The sequence below is a fragment of the Rhipicephalus microplus genome, chromosome 8, assembly GCF_043290135.1.
Source record: "Rhipicephalus microplus isolate Deutch F79 chromosome 8, USDA_Rmic, whole genome shotgun sequence".
NCBI classification, from domain to species: Eukaryota; Metazoa; Arthropoda; class Arachnida; order Ixodida; family Ixodidae; genus Rhipicephalus; species Rhipicephalus microplus.
In genome coordinates, this window is record NC_134707.1 from 64581116 (window position 1) to 64602805 (window position 21690).

A 21690-nucleotide genomic window follows, 5' to 3' on the forward strand; every position below is an offset into this window, starting at 1 on the left:
CGCTGGCAAAAACGATCTACTATGTTCCAGATAAGATGCACCAGTGACCGCTGTACAGCGTATTTCTTTGTCTTTGTGGAAAAACACTCACTCCATGATAATAATTTTGATGCGAAAATTATAGTGCGTAAGCTCCGCCTCGTTCACCTATCTACAGCCGGTCTAATATCAGGCTGACATATATAAGCCTCTGGTGGTAGAGACCGGTGTGACCAAAAAAGCAACTGGACAAGTTGCCCCATTAGGGGAGGCAGGCGTGTATTGCAAGGACGATGTCTGAAAGAGCAAATACCTTCTTTTCCTTACGCTAGGTCACCGGTTCCATCAGGTCGACCGATGACGCCAAGGTGAGGTTCCAACCACGATGTCATTTCTCACACTCATACACATCTTCCGAAAGACGCCCCTACAACCCGCTGTATTCAAAGTCCGCTAAATCACGTTCCTGTAGATTTGCCGTAGTGGTGTCGTACTTGCTAAAAAATTCGCTATCAAAGAAGGCTGTAAGACACCATGTGAAGAGGCATCGGGTGTCCAGATCATTCTCGTCCCCCATTACGTCTTGCCCTGCAATATGTTCGTAGTTATGGCAAGTAAAACCTCGGGCGTTACCTTTACCTAATATAGACCCTCAATTTTTACGAGAAAAAAATACGTTCTCGCTGACATGGCCACATTATCAATACAAATGGAGGCCACTGGGGTTAATATCCATCAACACAACCACTGCTCCCGCCGAGCCTGAGCCACAGCTAAGCTGATATGTCAAATTTGGGACAATCCGTTGTCTGGATGAGCCTAATTCCAGCGATTGCTTTAAAAGTTTGCCGACGTCTCTCCTGCATTTACGTGAGGCAGCAATTAGCTGACGTTAATGATCCTCAGGCCTCCCTTCGAAATGTTCGTTCACCTCACATGGCTGTACACTGACATCACGATCAGCCTATCTTTGAGCAAGCGACGACGTCATGCAACGACGCGTCATGAGACGTCACGCTGTTAGGCTGCATCATGACGTAATGGTGATATCTCGAAATCCAATATCTTGGACGATGGTTAGGAAGACGTCACACGCTCACGTCATAACGTGATTATGACTTTTTGCATTGATCGCTCTTCGCATTTGATGAGGCGTTTCGAGTTAAGACCTTAATAGGGATAGCATAGTGACGCAATTAGTTGAGGTGCCGCTCGTGATTCATCAAAGTATTTTCATACTTTTTGATGCTTTCACTTTTCATAAAATAATATCGTGTCAGCTCCCACCGGGAAATGATTTTTAACCTACTGACTTCATGCTTTTTTTTTGCCGCTACAAGACTCGAAGATTGCTTTTCTTCTTTGAATGTTAGATTGTATTCTTGTTTTCTTTAAAGTTAGACGTGTCTAGCATACAGCGCCACTTTGCACATAGCATTTGAAGCTATTATATCAACATTTTCTTATATGTTCCTCACTTGATTTTGCCTTTGCATAACTGAAGAATGTGTCCGCAAGGTGGAGGGAAGGCTTTACGGCTCTTGCGAGCGACGATTCGTATAGAAAATCATTACAAGCGTCTATGAACAAGGTGAGTGAAGCGTGCCATTCTTGAATGGTTTTTGTCGGTACTGACGCACACAGTGAGCGAACGCAATGCGTCATAAACGAAAGGAACGAGTTACAACACTATGTCAGTCGAGCCGTGATTGAGCCACAGCTTGGTTAACCTCCCTGCCTTTCTTCTTCGTTTCTCTCTCCTTCTTTAAGATCTCTCAGAGCATGACGAGATTTTGTAGCAACTTGAGGCACTCCGCGCAGCATCGTCTAATAAGTGATAGTGGCAGCGCTGCAGCTAAACAGAGCCCTAACGTATATGCTTAGCAGGTTACAGCAGGAGGAAAATAGGCGACACAAGTGTCTCGCAGAAATGCATATTTCTGTGATGCATGCGTTCTCACCAACATAAAGGAATCATAAATAGCCTTTGAAACCTTGTATCTGGCTCTCTCACACAGTTCGTGCGCAAATGAAAATAAAGTTTATGGCTTTCACCCTCGCTGCTTAGATAAAAGATCACGCCTTTAAGATTTTTTTCTCATTGCTTCTTTCATTGTATCGCTTACATGATAGTCCTCGAAGTCGAAACTCTCCCGAAACGCTGTGAAGCCATTGTGTTATAAGTATTTCTTTGTAAGTACTGTAGCAAGAATCTTTCAATTTTGTTTCAAAAGAAGTCTTCGTGTAGGTGACATCATGGTGTAAAGGTGGGTCCGTGAACGCAATAGTTCGCGACGCTGATTGCACCCATCGTCACGCTTACGCTACTCCTTCCGCCTTTCTTGGTATAAATGCACGTTACGCACTACCACTCGTTACGCTACGCGGTGTAGAACACGTGGCCGCCAACCAACCTGCCCGAGAGAGTATCGCAACCTGTCAAACGGCCGCTCCCGCGTGACCTACGGTATCATTACGTCACACATGAACGAGAGTACACCAAAACTATGGCACCGGTTGTGTTTTGGTGTTTTATAGTTCCGCCACACACATCTGCATACACCCATTTGAAGAACCAAGTGTCTCCGCAGACAAAGTTTTGAAGAAAGGAATGTTCCCCGTGAGCAAGCGATGTGTGGTGACACCGTGCTAAACAACAAACTTCCCGAGATACAAAAGCGAAACTATAGCCTTCTTCACGCCTACACGTGATGGGCCTTTTTCAGGGTAAATATAGCCTGCGCATGCGCGTGGGCGGGAACGAGGCACGCGCCAGGATCTTCGGCGACCAACCAAGCGACGCCTAGTGTCACAAACTAGCGAATGTTTTCCTCAAAGAAAGGCACGAATACAGGCCTCCCGGATCGCCTACCGGTTCGCGGAGAACCATTACGGAGGCCAGTTTCCTCAAGTTTACTTTTCGGCGATCTCAACTGTAGGTACTGATCGGACCCGGAAAAAGCCCATTTCTGCACGGTGTTTCAAGCGAACCATCCCATTTATACCCGAATAGTGAACGAACTGTAGGTCAAGGTAGAATTTTAGAGCAAGGTGTGTCAGGGGCATTTAGCGAACGTGGTCCTCATGCTTCGATTGCATTCTCTCTCTCTCATCCTCACCATGAAGGAGTACCTGGAGTACACGAAAGCCGCCATCGTTTCGCAGTTGAGCAATCTCAAGAGAATCACCAAAGCGGTAAGATCATCACTATATTTTTGTACCACAAGTCTGTACAGCACATCACACTTCGGTTATGCACACTTCCCCATTACTCGGTATTGTAAATCCGTGCCTTTCAAACGCAAAGACCTGGCTGCTTAGTAAAGGTACTTTTGTCAGCGAAAGGTATCCTTGATTCTAACTCACGTTCTCACCAAGGCTCGATACATCTCGCCGTGTATTGCCAGGAGTTATCACAAGCTACCAAAAGCTCATTAGTCCTGCTGTTTAAGCCTGTTCGTTAGCAGCTGCGTCACGCTAACGCTGTTCCTCCAATTCGACGAAGACCCGCACGACAATTACAAAGTACTCCGGCCTGCGTTTGTTTTTTCCTGGTTTGCATTAACGTTCCGTTTTTTTTTGTTTTCTTGCATGCATTGCCCGCAGCATTTGATTCTAAAATCTTCGTTCTTTGTTTCTCTGTTAATTCTGCAGGTTTTCACAAATCTCGGTGACTGCAAGCCCATCCGCCAGTTCTATATACAGTGCCTCGAAGCCTTCTGTGACGGTACCTTGTTATGCATGGTGAGGGGATGGTAACGCAAATACTTCTCGAAAGGATTTCGTCCGCTGCGAACGTGTAAAGTATTTTCACGGAGTTACTCCAAGAATATTCTTAGCAGATAAAACTATAAAATCTCAAACGAATCCTATAAAGAGGCGCAATTGACTTCGTTTTCAGAGATGCTTCGTTTCAAGTGGATATGGTGTGAATCGTAGGTCGGCGATCTCACTCGTGAGTTGTTTCGCTCGGACTCACTCAAACTCAGATCGATCCATGAGTCTGAGTGAGTCCGAATCAATGATATTTTCGTGATTGTGTGGTTGACGTTTATTTATTTAATTTCCTGGAAATAAGAAGAAAAAAAAACGAAGCAAAAACAAAAGGCTGTAAGAGTCACAGTTAGTCCAGCTGAAGAAGAAATTTCGTATGATTCAGTCCGAGTAAGTCCCGTTCAGAAAAATTTCTGTGAGTCTGAGTCTGAGCGAGTCCAAAGTTCGAAATATATTTCATGAGTGAGTTCGAGTGAGCTCTGCTAGTTTTGCCGACCTGTGGTGTGAATACGCGGCAGTAACGACGCACGCAAATTGCGACAGCGCGGGAAGCGGTAGAACGTGTGACTGGGAGAGCACAGGGACATTCAGTAAAGAAACTTCGCGCGCATCGGCGAGCACCATGCCTCATTTGTGTTCCCGTCGGGAGGCAGAGTTCTCCTCAACGCATGCAAACGCTTCCACAAAAGTCGCTTTCGCAGCTCTATTTAGAAGCGAAGCTCCTTAGGCTTCTACGATGTCCGTTGGCACATTTGTCGTAGCTTCCCGTCGGACAGAGGCACAGGTGTTACATATATCGCACATAAAGCGTTCGTAGCGCGCATATAGGTTCAAAATAGACCGTTCGTCTGTCCGTCCTTCCGTGCATCCTTCCATCCATCCATCTGCCATCCATATGAGTCGGCGACGTCGACGTCGAAGTTATCGACCTTAGGACCATAACGTCTACGTTGTAGTGAATTTATAACGTGCATACGTTATACTCCTAAGACCCATAACTTCTACGTTGAAGTGAATCTATGAAGTGAATGATGATGGAGCTCCTTCATCACCCACTTCATAGATTCACTTCAACGTAGACGTTATGGGCCTTAGGACTACAACGTACCCACGTTATCGATTCACTACAACGTAGACGTTATGGGCCTTAAGACCATAACGTCTACGTCGAAGTGAGTCTTTAACGTGTTTACGTTATAGCCCTGAGGCCCATAACTTCTACGTTGAAGTGAATCTATGAAGTGGATGATGATGGAGCTCCATTATTATTCACTTCATATATTGCAGCAATTTTGTATCGGCAGACTGGTACGACTAAGCAACTGCGTATGATGTTCTACGTTTACGTTATTTACTGACGCGTAACTGTCACTCACGGAATGCATACGCTGGGGGCTCTTTGTAAAATATTTTGACGAGCGCGTTTTTTTCATTGGCGACGTCCATTCATCCTTCCAGAACGGCATCTGGTTCTCGGTGTGGCTAGTTTGCGGCATGTTCACCACCCAGATCGCCGTTGGCCTGAAACTTTCCAAGTACCTCATGAGGATGGATGACTACATGTACGAAGGCATCGAAGTCGAGGAGTCCGTGTAAGTTCACAGGCATGTCCGCATGGGCTGGTATAGAAGCACTCAATCGGTCGGGGTCTTCATCTTTCTTTAAAAACTATTTAACTATAGGCATTTTTAACGGAGAGCAGGATTGCCTCCTTTCTGGGCTGTTGGACGGGAGTACAAAAGCCAACGTCACAGCCTCGGTAGTGCATTTTCGGGCTTCACGCATGTTACCAACAGCCCAGAGAGAACTGTGGTGGCGCTCAAAGAGCCTTCGCTGACTAAGTGCATCGGCACCGTTTAGAAATATTGGTTGATCTCTAGAATTTGCCACATGCAGTCTCTGGAGCCCTCCACAGAAAGAAAAGTCACCTTCATTATTGGACATGCTTAGGTAAATTACAATGGTACAAGCAAACTGCAACGTCACGAGTTTACTGAACTTCCAGAGCAGGGAGATGAAGCGACCCTTACTATGTCAATCATTTGTTCGGCAGTTAGTTCGTCGCCGTTACTGCTGCAAAGCACGATGTTACCCTTAAGGTGCCGAGGTTTTTGTCCACTAATCTCTACACGAATTCTTGCCAATATTTAGCCGCGTTGTTTCTCCTCCAAGGCATGTAAGATGCTAGATACCTAATCATGCGCATCACTCGTTTTAGCTGCTTGTATCGACTAGGGGCTTAAAAAAAGCAACGTACATTGAGGCTTGGGTGAATGGAACTCCTGCGTAGAAAGTGTGTCATCAGTTAACTTTATTTTGCAAAGTACCGTTTAATATATTTTTTTTTAGCTGAAAGCATTGCCACTTTCGACGAGTCGTTTTACGTTCCGTTTCCCGCCAGCCACGTCAAAGGTATAATTTTCCTTCGCTAGAAATGGACTTAAGCAAAAAATAATTTACACTGTGCTCTTGGCCTGAGGCTTCATTCCTTTAGGGCAAATATAGAGCATGAGTGATTTGAGAATAAATATATAATTAGAAATCATTTACAAGTAATTACTATAACACATATAAATTAACGCATCATTGCATTATTTTTGTTGCAATATTTTCATTTCATTTCATTTTATTTAGGGCAAAAATATAATATATATAATGTCTTAAAATAAAGTTGCGTCGACTTGACACACTTACAGACGATTCAATGGCAGCGTTTGAAAAGGCTAAATATGCAGTCACTAACAATGAATAGATCGAATTCCGTGGTCAAAACGGTTTCTTCGATCGCTATTTTCCTATTTTGGGGGGAAGGAGTAGGACAGGTGCGGAACTCTGTGGACGTTCACTATGGTATCCACGCATGCTTCAAGTTCACTTTGCCGACCAATGCCTCCGGAACTGCTGGTGCCTCTATCTAGTCAGATGAACTTTCACAATTTATGAGTGCCACGTGAAGACCCATGGAATGGTTTATGTGGGGCAGACGGGGGGATTCATGAACGAGCACTTAATAGAGCGTTCTAATTCACTGGAAGATGACAGTGGGAAGTACCTGTCTGTTCATTGTGGCACATGTGCGCCAAAGTGCAAGGCCGTATTAAGTACAGTACTAAGGTGCTAGGAAGAGCTAAGAGCCAAAGGGCAGGTGAACTTCTGGAAGCTTCCAGGATGGCTAGACATTGGCGGTCAGCGAGACATTGGCTGTCAGCGACAAGTGGTATCAGCGACACATCGGTGTATCTTTCCAGAAAAGAGGGCTTTTTCTTATGCAGATAGGAGTCTCGCGGGTGTAGTCCACTTTCGTTGCGTGGTTGTGATTGTCATTGTGCACGCGCATTGTTGCAGAAGGCCAGTTTATGTGATTTCAATAAATGTGTGGGTCTGCGTTCGCCCTGTATTCTTCTATACTGATGTCTCGTCTCTAACGCAGTTGAAGTTTTCAAAATGTCCTGCCAACTAGACCCCCCACCCAATATACGCTTCCCGACCACATAAGGAGTTCACACAAGCTCGTGCTGACGCTTAGCAAAACGCAAGATAGCCTGTGTATGCACACCGGTTAACGGTGGCGCTGTTCCGTTGTCTTTTCCAGAGAAAGTCCGCCGGATGACAAGTCTTCCGGATTTAGCGTGAGCTACGCACCAAGGTGGGTCTCTTCATGTGAAACCTTTGTCAAAATACTTGTAGCGGTCACTTCTAGGACCTTTGCATAACCACGATCCTTCACTCTGGTCACTTGGTTCAAGTACACTAAGTAAGGAAGCGTGTAAGGCAGTTCCAGCAGTAGCGTCTATAAGGCGTCTATAAACCAGACGCAAAGACTATTTACAAAGTTTTGTATCCTGTCCTCTTCACGTTATTGCTATCAGCCAAGATCAATTTTGTTCAGCACGTGCCGTTCGCATTCACGAATGAAGCTGCCAGACACTTGAACGAATCACTCCGGGCTGCTCTGGCCCGAAGTTGTGGCGAAATTCTCGTTTGAAAACACCAGTGCCTATTGTCTCAGTAAACAGATTCAACTGGTTATACTGAATGTTTTCTCAAATTACCGCACTATTTTTAAGTTAAACTCTTGTCCTTTTGAACTATCATGTGAAAAATTGTTTTTCTGTTTTTTTTTACTACAGCGGCATGAAAGCACCCACTGGCCAGTATAGGTGGAGGTTAGTACATACTCTGCTTCACTCCTTATAATATTTTCTCGTTTGTTCTTCCGCAAGTTTTACATTAAATAGCAGAGGCAATCGTGACATGCAACACCACAGTCTCCAAGCCTCGATTCTCCAAGTGCTTCATAAAGTTTATTACGCTAGAGAAAGAGAGAAAGCTCTTTGCTGAAAATCAGAATGATAAACCAGCGTGTACATGATGGCTTTGTACTCTTTAGTGATTCGACAGTTGGACAAACCTATGAATGTTTCCGTAACGCCACACTATAGTCACTGACGGAGGTGCTACAGTAGATCAACTTGAAATTTGCTCACTGCTTACGATCTCGTTTGAAGAACTGTCGATTATGTATTTGCAATCGTGCGCTGAGCATCAAAAAGTCAGCTGAATACTATGAACACACTAAAGTCGCGTTTTTGTTTTCAATTTACCGTTGAAATGAGTAATTGCCCTCGGAAGAGCATGGAAATTCAGGAACACCCTAGTGCAATCGCAGAACACACTCACTGATGTTGTAAGCCAATGAAACCCCACTTGCTTCTGTCTCTGGGGGTGCATTTCTGAATTACGTTTTCCTTGCATCAAGTCATTCACTTGTAAGGCAAATGACAGCGTTCCAAAAACCTAGCTCTGAAGTATACAGTATGCGAAGCTTTCAAAAACTCACTGTGATCGTCGCATATCCTCGCCACGAGACGTCTGTCACAACTTTAGTCCTCTAGTAATGTAACGAGAAACGATATTGCTTGTGTGCAGAAGGCACGCTGCGCCTATTTTTTTTTAGATGCGAAGCATCCTATGGTCGAGGGTCGAGTTCAATCCAGTGTGCGGCGTTTATATATTACACCGTGGGCGTGACCACTCTTTCCACGCGTGCGCTTCCCCTCCTCCTCTTCTCTCCCTCGCCCCCCCCCTCTCTCGCTTAACAACGCTGAAACAGGCAGCGTCTGCTAGGCAGTCTCTTCGTTGAAAAAAATCCCAGCATATCCACGGGGTGAATGATGATGAGTGGGGCGAAGATTCGGAGGGTTCTATCGGGAAACCATGAATTATCCATCCGCTTGTCTCAGTTTGTCTGTCTGTCCACTTGTGTCCATCTGTCCGTCCATCTGTTCATCCATCCATCTGTCGGTCCATCTCTCCACCTGCCTGCCTGCCTGCCTGCCTGCCTGCCTGCCTGCCTGCCTGCCTGCCTACCTGTCTGTCTGTCTGTCCATCCGTCCATTCGTTCGCACCTGCTGAGTGAGTCATCGAACTAGGTGGTCACGTACTAACGACGAGCTAGGAGGAACAGACCCCCAGCTTTAGAAGCTTGGTCCATGAAAACCAACTGCTCGCGCTGTACAACCGTTCACTGGCCCTACTGTATATATAGGCACTGGAACTCGGCCCCTCCAAGTATAGTGCCAGTGGTAGATTTCTCCTGTCCGTTGTCGAACGGTAGGAGTAACAACACAATCCGCAGGCTCGAATCACTGTTTGCTGCGTCGTGTGTATGCAGCTTTAGTGGAAGATGGGGTAATTTTTTGTTTTCATTCAAGCTATATGAAATCAGCCATCTACTAAGTCTGGGCTGCATGCACTTGAGCAAAATGCCGCGAGGATAGCCGTATTCTTTAAACATGACATGATTATTTCACAGGACGAACGCAGTCAATACTCGCATTATTGAAACGTTTGCAATAACACACTGTGCTGCTGGTCAAAGGCAAGCTCATCACTTTTAGAGGCAAAGCTCCTTATAACGGCACCCGTTCGTCCCTCGTAGCCGTTGTAGTGTGTAACAAGTATAAAATTTTGATCTCCTAGGTGGTGCCGGTGAGAGATTTCTTCTGTGCGTTGTAAAACAATAAAGATAGTGCTCAATGAGCATGTCAATGGCTGTTAAGTGGGAATGAGAGACAGGGGCATTCGGCTTTTAGTTAATGCGCTCGCTGCGATCCCCATTCGCAGCCATTGGCATGTACATTGAGCCCTATCTGACAGGAAAAGGTTGCTACGTTATACTCGCTTGCGTAACCTCCTTGGTTTTAGACAGGATTAGCGAGCGTTGGGCAGCAGTGCCATGAATACAGTGAACTAGTATATACCATGAACTTGAGGTGGTTAAAGGTGGGAAGTAGACCCGAAGCGCAAGCCGTAAGAAAGTGTTCATGTTCCACCTCTCGTTTAGTCCGTGGAATGTCCGCTGGATGGTGGTGTTTCTATATGGGTGCGGGACAACATCTTTAATGTTTCCGCACTGAAGGTTCTACAACGACTGCCCCTGAATCGGGGCACACACACAGTTTTCTTGCTTATTTCGGGCGAGAGTGTTCTTATCGCTGGCGCTCGTGTTTGGAGGCATAGAGCCGCGACGCGCAGGCGCCGAAGCGGCGCCGACCCGTTTTGCCAAACTACTCCCCCCCCCCCCCCCCCCGCAGATAGGAGCCGTCAGGGTTGAAGACGTTTGGGGACCCGCACCTGGCGTCCAAGGCGGGTGGTGTAGGGTGCGAGCCTAGGCGTTGCGGGCTGTCGTCGGCGAATTACGGGAGGCATGCGGGGGTTGGTAGGCTCCTGGCAAAGGATGTGTGATGGCTATAGGCGGTCGATGGAAACGCGTACATCCTTTCCACTGATTTGCAGGGTAAATGTTTTGTCGTCGCGACAGGTGACTTTGTAAGGCCCGGAGTAAGGCGGCTGGAAAGGTGCACGTACGGTGTCGTCGCGGAGGAAGGCATGCGAGCATGTTGCCAGGTCCTTAAACACGAACGGGGTCGGCTTGGTGTGGCGAGCCGCTGGTGAGGGGCGCAGCGCACCTATTGTGCGACGGCGCCGACGGCGTCGAGCGACGAAGTCTGCAGGGTCCGAGCTGGTTACAACAGAGGTCGGAGCGGAGAGGAGTTCTCCAGGTAGGCGAAGCGACTCCCCGTAGACGAGTTCCGCGGGCGTGGCTTGAATGTCTGGCTTGAAAGTTGCGCGCAGACCGAGAGCGACGGCGGGGAGAGCTTCGAGCCTGGTTGAGTGAGGAATATATGATGAAAAGATGCGATGGTGGTACTTAGAGTGTTGAATAGATGGATGGATGAACGGACACACAGACAGGTGCACGGATGGACGCATGAACGGACTCAAAGGCGGATGCATGTACGAACGCAGGGACGGACGCACGAACAGACGCACGCACGGACGGGCGGACGGACGCATGGACGGTCACACAGACGGACGCATAGCGTTCAGAAGTTCACTGTTGTAATTGCACGTTCTCGACACTTCGTGTCTGTCGTAACAACATCCCCCCAGTAGAGTGTCATTACAGCCCGCGGAACCACATTCGTGCATAATGCGATCTTTTAGAGCGCAGCTCTGAGGCGCTCGTTCCTGCGTTGAGCGGCGGTACCATTGGCGCCGGCGGCATAACCGATAAAGCGAACGAGGAAGAAAGCAAACACGGAGTACGAAAATATGAAGAGCCGCTTGCCTCTAACCTCTTATTCTTTCACCGCCGGTCAGGCACGCTGGCCCATCGGTCGGAACTCGTGCGCACGCAGGGCTGGCATGTGCAGCGCGGCTGGCTTCGCTTGACGTACGGAGCTGTGGGCGTTTTAGGGGCGAAGCTACTTAGGCCCTGGTTCGTTCCCTTCTCTGTAGTAGTAGTAGTAGCCACCTCTAGTTTGAGTTGCTCAATAGGTAGCATTGCGTGTATATGTCCATCCGTCCGCGCGTTCGTCTGTCTGTCCGTCGGTTCTACCATCTGCTGTCCATGCTTCCGTCCATCCGTGCGTCCGTCCGTGCTTCTGTTCGTCCATGCTTCTGTCCGTCCGTGCGTTCATCCATGCGGACTCACGGACGAACAGACAACCCTTCACCCCACTCATCATCATTCACTCTGTGGATACGCTGCGATTTTTCATTTGGTTCACGACGCCTGCAATGCAGAGAGTGGTGTGCGTACCCCTCGAGCGCTGTTGGGGTGTCGCTTGGTGGCGGACGCCGTGGAAAACGCCGAATGCCCGACATAGGCCAACTAAAGCATTCGCATTTAAAATATGCCAACACGCTTGATAGAGACGCGTCCAAGTGCGTTGCTGACTATTGCATGAACTATACGTCAGACTATTTTTGTGTTCTCATTGATTGTTCGATTAGGTCACTATAATTAGCTAACTTTGAACCAACGAAACTGGGCGAAAATTTTCGCTGAGAAAGTTGTTTATGGGTTTTGAAAAAAGTCGTATTGGGAAGTTTCCAGCTTCCTATTATGTATTGGTGTTTTTCTGCTGAATAGTACTCGCGATGTCCTGCTCGTCAGTCTTGGGGAGTCCGGGTGCCAGTGTCGGAACTTGAAGGCGGTTTCATTTGTAAAGTGCTACGATGTCTCCAAAGAATGTTACCGTATTAGGTCCTGGATTGTCAGTCGATGAATGGCGAGGCGGGATGCTATATTGACATGATGTAGTTCATGTTATGAACTACATCACTAAATATATACACGGTGAAAGACAGAAAGCATGAGCCTGCGAAATGCACATGACTCTGCGCAATGCGTACTCTGTCCCTTTTAACTCTTAAATATCAGACAAGTGTTCGATTTGTTCTTGGGCATCCTTCGACGAGTTTTCTATTCGCGGTCTTCAATATTACTATCCTCAGAACCCTAGCACATCGAAGTGTTTAGTTTCGATGGACATTGTAAAATTAACGAATAGGTGTCTGAATACATTTTTGTATAGCCACTTCGATCGGTGTTGAGGTCCTCGGCCGCAGATATATGTCTATTCTAGAACCAGCGCAGACCGTACAAAAGATAATAAAGAGAACAAAGACATCCCTTTCTTGTCAATTGTTTTGCTGGTTGTTGAATATTGATTACCAACTATCCCATTCTCAAACCTTGCCTGTTTGATACCGGTCGCGGTGGTCGCATTTCAGCGGAAGCGAAATGCTAACGGCGTTACGAGAGTCAGGGGCACGTTTGTGTACCCCGTGTGATGGAAATTTACAGAGCCCTCCCCTATACGACATGCCTCATGCCGGGCGTGTAGGAACAAATTATTTCAGGAGGGTCACCTCCTTGAAATGGACGATTTTCACTCTGTATATAAGCCATGGCGAAAAAAACTTCGGGGGAGGGGCGGTGTACGCTATGGCCTCGTGATCATGTCGTGGTCTTGGCTCTTAAGACTGCAGAAATTATTTTTTGTCCATCTCAGTGTTAAACGAAATCTGGAAGCCATTGAAATTATGAAGTCACATTGCTCTGTTCATGAGATCTATGCTGCATATAGGCACCGCACACTGACCAGAGGGAGCTGCGTTGCTCACACTGCCCCGTCTCAAAGTTTCTGACATTCGCCGATAGGGGCACGCAGAAAAGAGACGCGTGCTCGCGTCCCCAATGTATCCCGGGCACAATCCGCCGACAGATACTCTAGGCTAGGACATCTCCTGAAGGCCAAGAACGCACTTCGTGAAAGATGGAAGAAACAAAAGCTGAACCGGCGGCTCAGAGCCAAGATATCCCAACTCAACAAGGACATAGAACAACATGCCAAGAAACTCGCTGCGCAGCAATGGGATGAGGTCAGTAACGAAACATACGGCAAAATGCGCAAAGGAAGCAAATGGGCCCTAATCAAGCATCTGTTTACTGACAGCACCAAATCACCCAAAAGCAGCACCCGGTTTAGGAATTGACAGACTCGTCTACATGAACACCTCGGAAGGCTGCGGTCTACAAACCTTTGCTGACAAATTGGTGGACATATACTTACCACTCGAAGGCAAATCTATTCCGTCGGACAACCCCACATCTGAATATCAAGGAACCCCCCACTCATCCTTGGATAGGCCTTTTGAAGCTGCGGAGATCGTTTATGCCTTGCGGGACCTCGATGGACGGTCGGCGCCCGGCCCAGACGGAATCTCAAACAAGCTTCTTAGAAACCTTGACAACGCAGCAATATATGTATTTACAGAAAAGAAAAATCAAGTATGGTCTGATGGCAACGTCCCCGAGGGGTGGAGAACGGCTAAGGTCGTACTCATACCCAAACCGGGAAAGCCCCTGGGACCAGAAAAGTTGCGCCCGATATCACTTACATCATGCCTTAGGAAATTGGCAGAACATGTAATTCATAATCGAATGAGCGGACACATTGAGGACGACGGTCTCTTGCGCCTCAATATGGTGGGCTTCCGGAAATCACTGTCAACACAAGACGCTATGCTTCTCATCAAGAGGGCCATACTCGATTACACGTCTCTAGACATCAAAGGGATGTTGGCGCTCGATATGATAAAGGCCTTCGACACACTGAAGCATGAGCACATTCTTAATGAAGTTTCCAAGTTGAGCTTCGGTGAAAACTTTTACAACTTTGTCAAGTTTTTTTGGCAGATCGGAAAGCTACAATCAGCATCGGCCCAATCAAGAACAAAAAGTACACACTGGGTAACGTTGATACACCACAAAAATCAGTGTTGTCCCCTCTTTTATTCAACATTGCAATGCACAACCTGTCCCAGCGGCTCACCGACGTTCCGGGCATTGATCATGTAATATACGCAGACGACATCACCATATGGTCCGCGGAGGGCCCTCTCGGGAAGCTGGACGGCAATGTACAACGAGCACTCGCTGTCACGGAGGATTTTCTGACGAGCACGGGGATGGAGCTATCTCCTGATAAGTCAGAACTCCTCCTGAACAAGCGTTTTCCGAGGCAGGGGCTGCAGATTTATGGGCAGCCTATTAGTCTGCTTCACATCTGTGAATCAGTTGAAGTTCTAGGCATGACAATTGGAAAGTACCCCAACAAGAACACCAAGGCACTCAGACGTCTCGAGAAGAGCGCTCACAGACTCAGTAGGGTCATCTCCAGAGTTGCCGGCAAGAGAGAGGGGCTGAAGGAGGATAATCTCATGAAAGCCTTCGATGCGTTTCTCCTCAGCACTTTATTTACGCCGCACCATTCCTAAAACTGACAAAGAAGGAACTTAGTAAGATTGGCGCCCTTATCAGGACGGCGCTAAAGCGGGTCCTAAATCTTCCGAAAAGCAAAAACACGGAGCGGTTCTTACAAATCGGACTGCATAACACAGCAACGGAGCTCTTTGAAGCTCAACGAACAGCGCAGCTGTGCAGATTGTACCTTACCAAAGCGGGCACCAGGATCCTCTCAGAAGCCAGGCTACAACCCCTCTTCATGCCACCAGAAAAACAGAGTATATCTGCTGAGATAAGATGGGCCATATGTGCCGACCCGGACCCTAGGAACATCTATCCGGTGCACAACGAAGGGCGCCGACGAGCAAGAACCGAGGCCATCATGAGGAAGATTGGGCGCTCAAGCTCAGCTACCCTCTTTGTCGGTGCAGCCCAATACTGGAAGAAGGATGCGTATGTCGTCACTGTTTTTAACGAGAAAGGATGCCTAGTAAACGCTTCAATGGCGATCACCAGATTCACTCAGGAAGCCGAGGAACTCGCAAATGCGATCGCTCTTCACGAACGCAGAAGGGATGTCACCATCTTTTCGGACTAAAGAACAGCCATCTGGTCATTCTCATCTTGCTTCGTCTCTACTACGGCTGCTCGCATCACGAATAAGGTACCTACTTATGAAAATGAAGTGGAAGTTCCCCTGACAAAAAGTTCCCCGGTCCATATGGGTAATTTCTCGTCTTGCCGTATCGGCAAACGAGAGGGCTCACCAGCTAGCGCGCAAACTACCTACCCGCGGCGGTGAGCGACCCTCTCAGAGGGTTAGTGAGCGGGGATGTATGGACTTCGAGGATCCATTGATTACATTTCACGAGATCAGCAAAGCTCATTACTAGGGCGCAGAATTTTCCCTCTTCCGCACACTAAATTGAATAAAGGACAAGCAGTTACACTTCGGCAACTACACATGCAAACGTACATCCCACCAACCATGCTGCACAAGACTCGACCCTGATTTTTCATTTTTCACCCCACTGCCCGCACTGTCATCACGAGTACTGTAATTTCAAACACATGCTCTGGTTGCGCCCCTTTAACTCGGGGTCGCAACTACCGAACCAAACCTCTTGGAAGGCCGCCGCCCGCATCACGGAACTCGACAACCAACTCCTGGCCCTCCAGAGGGCCCGGGACATCGCCGAGAGACTCCACCTCTCGGCACCATCCTGGGCGGAGCCACCTGGCTGAGCTAGCGGGGCCTCCGGTTCCGTCTAGTCTCTGCCTCCTTTGGACCAAATTAAAGTTCTCACTCACTCACTGCAGGGCGCGAGCCGCACGTGCCGCGTTGCATTTTCACCGATGCCGTCTCAAAGCTCCTTTTTTTATCCACTAGGCTATGTAATCTGGCGCTGCGGTCAGACAGCAAAACTCAACTGAACGGCGGCGTTCCACTAGTAAAAAAGTACACGCCCTTACGAACGATACATTCTCGAACGCACATACAAAAAAATCAACAATTGCAAAAGGTAGGACGCCTTCAGATTTTCAACATGCATAACATACGACGCATAAAACGTTTTAAGGTTAAGAAGAGCGCGCGTTTTTTTTTTTTCTTTTTTTTTCTCTCTGACGCCCATTCTAAATATGGTACCTAAAGTAGCTAAATATACTGCCAATTGTGCCTAAATACAGTTCATATAGTGACGCGTCCTAATAACTATTATTGCGTCCCGCATCCCTTCATGTTGACGTTTTTGCCAGTTCCTTTGTTTCTTGCTCGCACATACCAACTTGACTGACTAATTTTTTTGGATAAATGTGCCTTCAACATAACCCTCGTGGTTTCGTTTCTTTTGCTCAGGCGACCTGTGAGGGACCCGTAAGTATACGACCGTGACTGACTCAATCTTGTCGAGCTTTTTTTATCGCCACCTTGCCTCAATACGACTCTACTGCTCACGATAGAGCAAATATTTTAAAGAAAATGGAATCAGCCTGTCCATCCACCATCTTTTATACGGACGACACTGTTACGTACCTTACCTGGCTCATACGTTGCTGCGCTGCGTCTTACCTAAACGTTGCAGGAAGATTCATTAATAACGTATCTGCTTTGTGTGCATCCGTGCAAGTTTCTTGAAATATATGGCTTGCTTTTTTTTCAGCGAGGGAAAGTTCCTGTAAGCCACTGCTCTTTTTCCCATCTTCATCTTCTTTTAATCTAGAATTACACCGCTTTTTCATTAGAACTTCTTGCTAGGCTTGTTGAAGATACTTGGCGCAACTGTGAGAGGTTTGTTCTTGAGTGGATGCGTGGTTGAATGTGAGTGTGTTTGATTGAGGAAGTTCGAAGTTGCGCGCGCCAAGTACCTTGGTTATGGCATCGCTTTCTGCAGGTGACACATACATTTCTTTAGTTCAAGTTGCGACCAAGGAGGAATAAAAAAATTGCTGGAATGGAAATGATTGCGCAGAAGTGAAGCCGTTCCTCTGGCAAGATGGCGGCTGTGGCGGCCATCTTACTAGGGGCATGATAAAGTATCGCCGTTCAGTGATTAAAAACAAAGCGTTTTCCTCGCACGTCCAACGAGTTTAATGTGGGAACTTTTTCGGGCCACATAGTGCTCCAAGTGCGTCTTAATGTTACTAAATTTCCGTAGTGAGCCTCTAATTGGAGGCGAAGTTCTTTGAAGATTCAGTGATCCATACTTGTTTCTGTGTGTTATTTCGTCGGGAACAGCTATCCTTTATTATAGAACTAACGTAGCATTTACATAATGTATCAAAGCCACTTGATCTTTAAAAGGGCACTATCAGAAAAGAGCATGTTTCCGCTATCTTGGCAGTGGCAATAAGTGGCTTCACTTCTGCTGGCAAGCCATCGCTAGAGCTTCCACTCCAGCAATTTTTCTTTAATCCTCCTTGGTTGCAACCAACAGAATTGTACAAAAGAGAACAACTTTCACGACACGAGCCTTTGCCCTGTGGGCTGTCATCTTCTTCTCTTTCTCATGGTTATTTTATTCTCCGCTTTAGCAATAAAAATGTATGCGATTCAGCACCAACTCACCCAACAGCAAGTTCCACAGACGTGTTAATGCAGCCGCTAACAAATGCATCGTGATACCATCAGAGTTCTTCAGTCATACAAGGCCCTGAACACCACTTGCAGTTCTGTGCTCGCATACTGTGCCACGGCACCGGTGAGACGTGGCCCATGTGTTATATATAGTTGACTTTCGTAGTTTTCTTTTATGAGTTCACGCTTTTCGCCAATCACGGGTCTCCTTGAATGTGGTGTTGCGGGCACACTCAAATGGGGGAGGAAGTTTTGCGTATACGAAAAATGACAGAGGAACTGACTATTCTTACTCCGAACTGTGAACATGTCCGGCATGGCTCCACAAGTCCCGGAACACAGGTTTCCGTAAATTGACACGTTTCATTGCCGTTTCAGGAAATTCGAGGAAAACCCCTACCACATGCCGTAAGAAAAAAATTTTTGATTATTTGATTATTATAGATGCAGCCAAGGTTAAGGAAATGAACATTACAGCCCCGCTAAGCTCGCTTAAGGGCGGGGTTAAAATCTCGGCCACAGTAACCCCATCTCGATGGGGGTGAAATACGAGAACGTTCTTGCAGTACTTTTATTAAGGCACAACCTAAAGAACCACTGGTGGTAAAAAATAACCCAGTAGTCCCCATTGTAGCGTGATTCGCAATGATGAGCATTTTTCCTATTTATTATAAATTTGAAATTTATACTGTTCAGCGTTCATGATACTGCCATCACTAGCATGTCACGGGATCGAATTCCGGCTGTACTTTCGATGAAAGCGAAAATGCTTCAAGATCATGAGCTTAAAGTTCCGAGCACGTTAAAGAACCGCAGGTGGTCAAAATTGCCGGAGCCCTCCACTACAGCGTCTCTCATAATGGCATAGTGCTTTTGAGACGTTAAACACCGACTATTATTATTAATACACTGCAATGGGCCTTGACATGAATGATCTAGACTGTTTCCAGAACTAAAAACACTGCGCTAACAACACCAGACGGTGATCTTAGCGAAATTTACGGAGATCTACAGAACCCCCAACAGCCAAAATACGAAAATACAATCAAATTTGTGACGTCCCACTGACAATCTAGCACTAAAGGCCAATATTCAAATAGTGAAACTTACATTAGTGTTTTCATTATAGTAGCTTATGTCAGCTAAAGTGACGGAAGCATCTTTTGCAATAAGACAATTAATAACTTATCACCACGACGATTCACTGTTTTCGATTGCTGTGGTTGAGAGTGCAGCTTGGTCACCCCGTCCACGTTCCTTTTATCTCTCTTTCGAACTGTTTATCACACGAGTGGGGACCATAGCCGAGACGATTCGGCACTAAGGAACACCTGGTCGCCTAATGAAAAGCGGTCAGCTGACGCATAATCTTCGATTTTTTTGTTGTCCTCGCCACAGTTACCGCTACCTTCAGTATGTAAGAGTTGCAGAAAAGACAGGTCGATTTTTTTTTTTTTGATGACTTACAATATTTGTCAGGCGCGTGTGTGCTTGCAATAAACTTCAAGGTACTCTCAGATAAGCTGAAAATGGATACCGTTTCTTTTTCTGCTTACAGAAAGGAATTGGAAGGATCCGCAACGTAAGAATCTTCACTCAGTAATATTCTACTCAACATAACTCAGAATTGTAAGATCGTAAAATACTATCATGAAATCAGTCCGTCGTAAAATTCCGTAGCAAGCAGCAACCATATTGATCTGGCCCCAACAAAAACATTATCAGGCAATGACGAACTGCGACGATTATTTCATAAAACAAGATGCAAATAATGTATTGCCATATTTGCGTCAACTTTAGTGTGTAGAGATTATACAAATAGTTTGTATTCTAGCGAAATTTAGTGCAGAAGATTAATAACATAGCACATGCAAACCATGTTTTTGCATCGACGATTAAGGTATCATCAAGAAAATGGCCAGATATAATAATCACTTCATAGGTTGTCATATTTGCCTCTTGTAGGTCTAACGAAGTTCGTACTTTTCCAGAGCATGTGACAGCAATGATTCGGCTTTAGACATCAGAAGATGGGCTGTGGACAGGACAAAACCTTTCGTTATCGATTCCATGTAAGTTCTAAACTCACGTTATTCTCACGAGACTTCTTCTTTACTTTTAGTTTCCGATTGTTCGATGTGCGTTAAATGGTTCCATTTTCGCTTACGTTTGACGCTTGTAACTGTAGAGGGCGTGCACACGTACAAACTTAAAATTTCGGGGGAGGGGATGCTGTAGAAATCGTCCTAACTGAAAGCGCACATATAGTGCTGATTATGTCGAGATAATTGCACTAACCAGATACATACGTCAAATTAAATTTCAGACACAATCTGACCATGTCGTACTATATATCGGTAGCTTATTTATCATGGCAAAGCCGCACCAGTGAACGCGCGAAACTTTGCGAACGGTACGATCTATCTCTCTCTCTCTCTCTCTCTGTGTGTGTGTGTGTGTGTGTGTGTGTGTGTGTGTGTGTGTGTGTGTGTGTGTGTGTGTGTGTGTGCGTGCGTGCGTGCGTGCGTGTGTGTGTGTGTGCGTGTGTGTGTGCGTGCACCATTTTCAGCTTTTCAATAAAACATTTATACATCTCTATATCTTTGCCTAATGGACTATATACAATAAAGAAAAATTAAACGCTCAACCTGGTACGTTCTATAAACCATAATATGTGAAAAACTATAATATGTTTTGCAAGTGAATATTTAACGGGGAAAAAATAACTTCCGTTTCCGTACTGTTTGGCGCAGTACACTGAGGTCTGTTCTTTTTTTAAGCTTTTTGGCGCAGCATCGCAATATAACGGGTATACATGTGTGAACTCGCAGTGCCGATGAAGTCAAGAAGGCAAAGGAGACCCGTGCAAAGGGCCAGCACCATCATCCAGCTCCCGGGGACGCGTCCTAATTGGCTGCACGGCGCAAAACGCTTCCACCAAGCGCCATCTAGGCGTCTAAGGGGGAGCGACATTATATTGCGGTATTCATGCGTTCATATCCACTGCCGATGTAGGAAATCGTACTGCACGCTTTTCACAATTTTCAGAATTTTGTCTGTATCTACTGCACTAATATTTGTTGCGCAGAAAAAAGTGAAAACAATACAAACGCGTTGGCTTACATGCTGTTAAATCTAAGCGAGTTTTGCTTTGTGTTCTGAGCTTTGTCTCTTCACATTCCCGATTAGGGATAGTGTACAACTTTCCTCTCTTAGTTTTCATTGTATCCCGAACATGTTCCAACTAGATGATGATATGCCCACAGAAACATATTTTTTAATTTATTTTTCTTACTTTCGGTACATTCCCTTTCTAAATGCCATTCCCTCTTCTGAAAAATGATCACGCAACAATAAAAAAAAATGCCAGGCCTGCGCGGAAGGCGCAGCACCATCGCAGGGAAAGCTAGAAGAGCAGCCTTTCAGAGGCCTTTCTAAACACTCATTGGGTAAATGCCGCAAGCACACTTGCAGCATTTGCTATGCTATTTTTTGTCATTCTTCTGAGAAAGCATTGTATCCGCTAAACACTTGCAAGGAATTTTGTGCCAATTGTTCATGCAGTGGCTGACGACGACGAAGAATTACGCCCGAGGTGGGTATGTGCCACAGTTCATAGGCGCCACAGTTAATTTAAAAAGCAAGGTACCGTCCCATTTATGGCATATCCCCCTAGGAGGGTTGCGCCAAGGTGTTGAAGAACCAACCAACCAACCAATCATAGGCGATCAAAAACAAGCTTTTGTAATGTATTGGACGA

General features: G+C 46.3%; 1 protein-coding gene across 2 annotated transcripts; it reads left to right on the forward strand.

The window, feature by feature from the left end:
* Positions 1–1486: 1486 nt before the first annotated feature.
* Positions 1487–21063, forward strand: LOC142769101 (uncharacterized). 2 transcript variants are annotated; one of them, XM_075872039.1, is made up of 10 exons: positions 1487–1570; positions 3106–3174; positions 3634–3723; positions 5212–5345; positions 7346–7399; positions 7884–7919; positions 18309–18338; positions 19489–19512; positions 19922–20002; positions 20762–21063. In XM_075872039.1, the coding sequence occupies exons 1-10, from the start codon at positions 1562–1564 to the stop codon at positions 20838–20840; spliced, it is 606 nt and encodes a 201-aa protein (XP_075728154.1). In that variant the 5' UTR covers positions 1487–1561; the 3' UTR covers positions 20841–21063. The 2 variants fall into 2 exon arrangements, with proteins under 2 accessions (XP_075728154.1, XP_075728153.1); XM_075872038.1 differs by lacking the exon at positions 1487–1570 and having other exon boundaries at positions 2690–3174.
* Positions 21064–21690: the final 627 nt, after the last annotated feature.

Bases quoted from the DNA above. Each gene is read 5' to 3' on its own strand.
- LOC142769101 (XM_075872038.1), top strand. From the start codon at position 3,064: ATGCTTCGATTGCATTCTCTCTCTCTCATCCTCACCATGAAGGAGTAC. The intron at 5,346-7,345 runs GTAAGTTCACAG...TGTCTTTTCCAG, and splicing joins ATCGAAGTCGAGGAGTCCGT to AGAAAGTCCGCCGGATGACA. The intron at 19,513-19,921 runs GTAAGAATCTTC...GTACTTTTCCAG, and splicing joins GAATTGGAAGGATCCGCAAC to AGCATGTGACAGCAATGATT.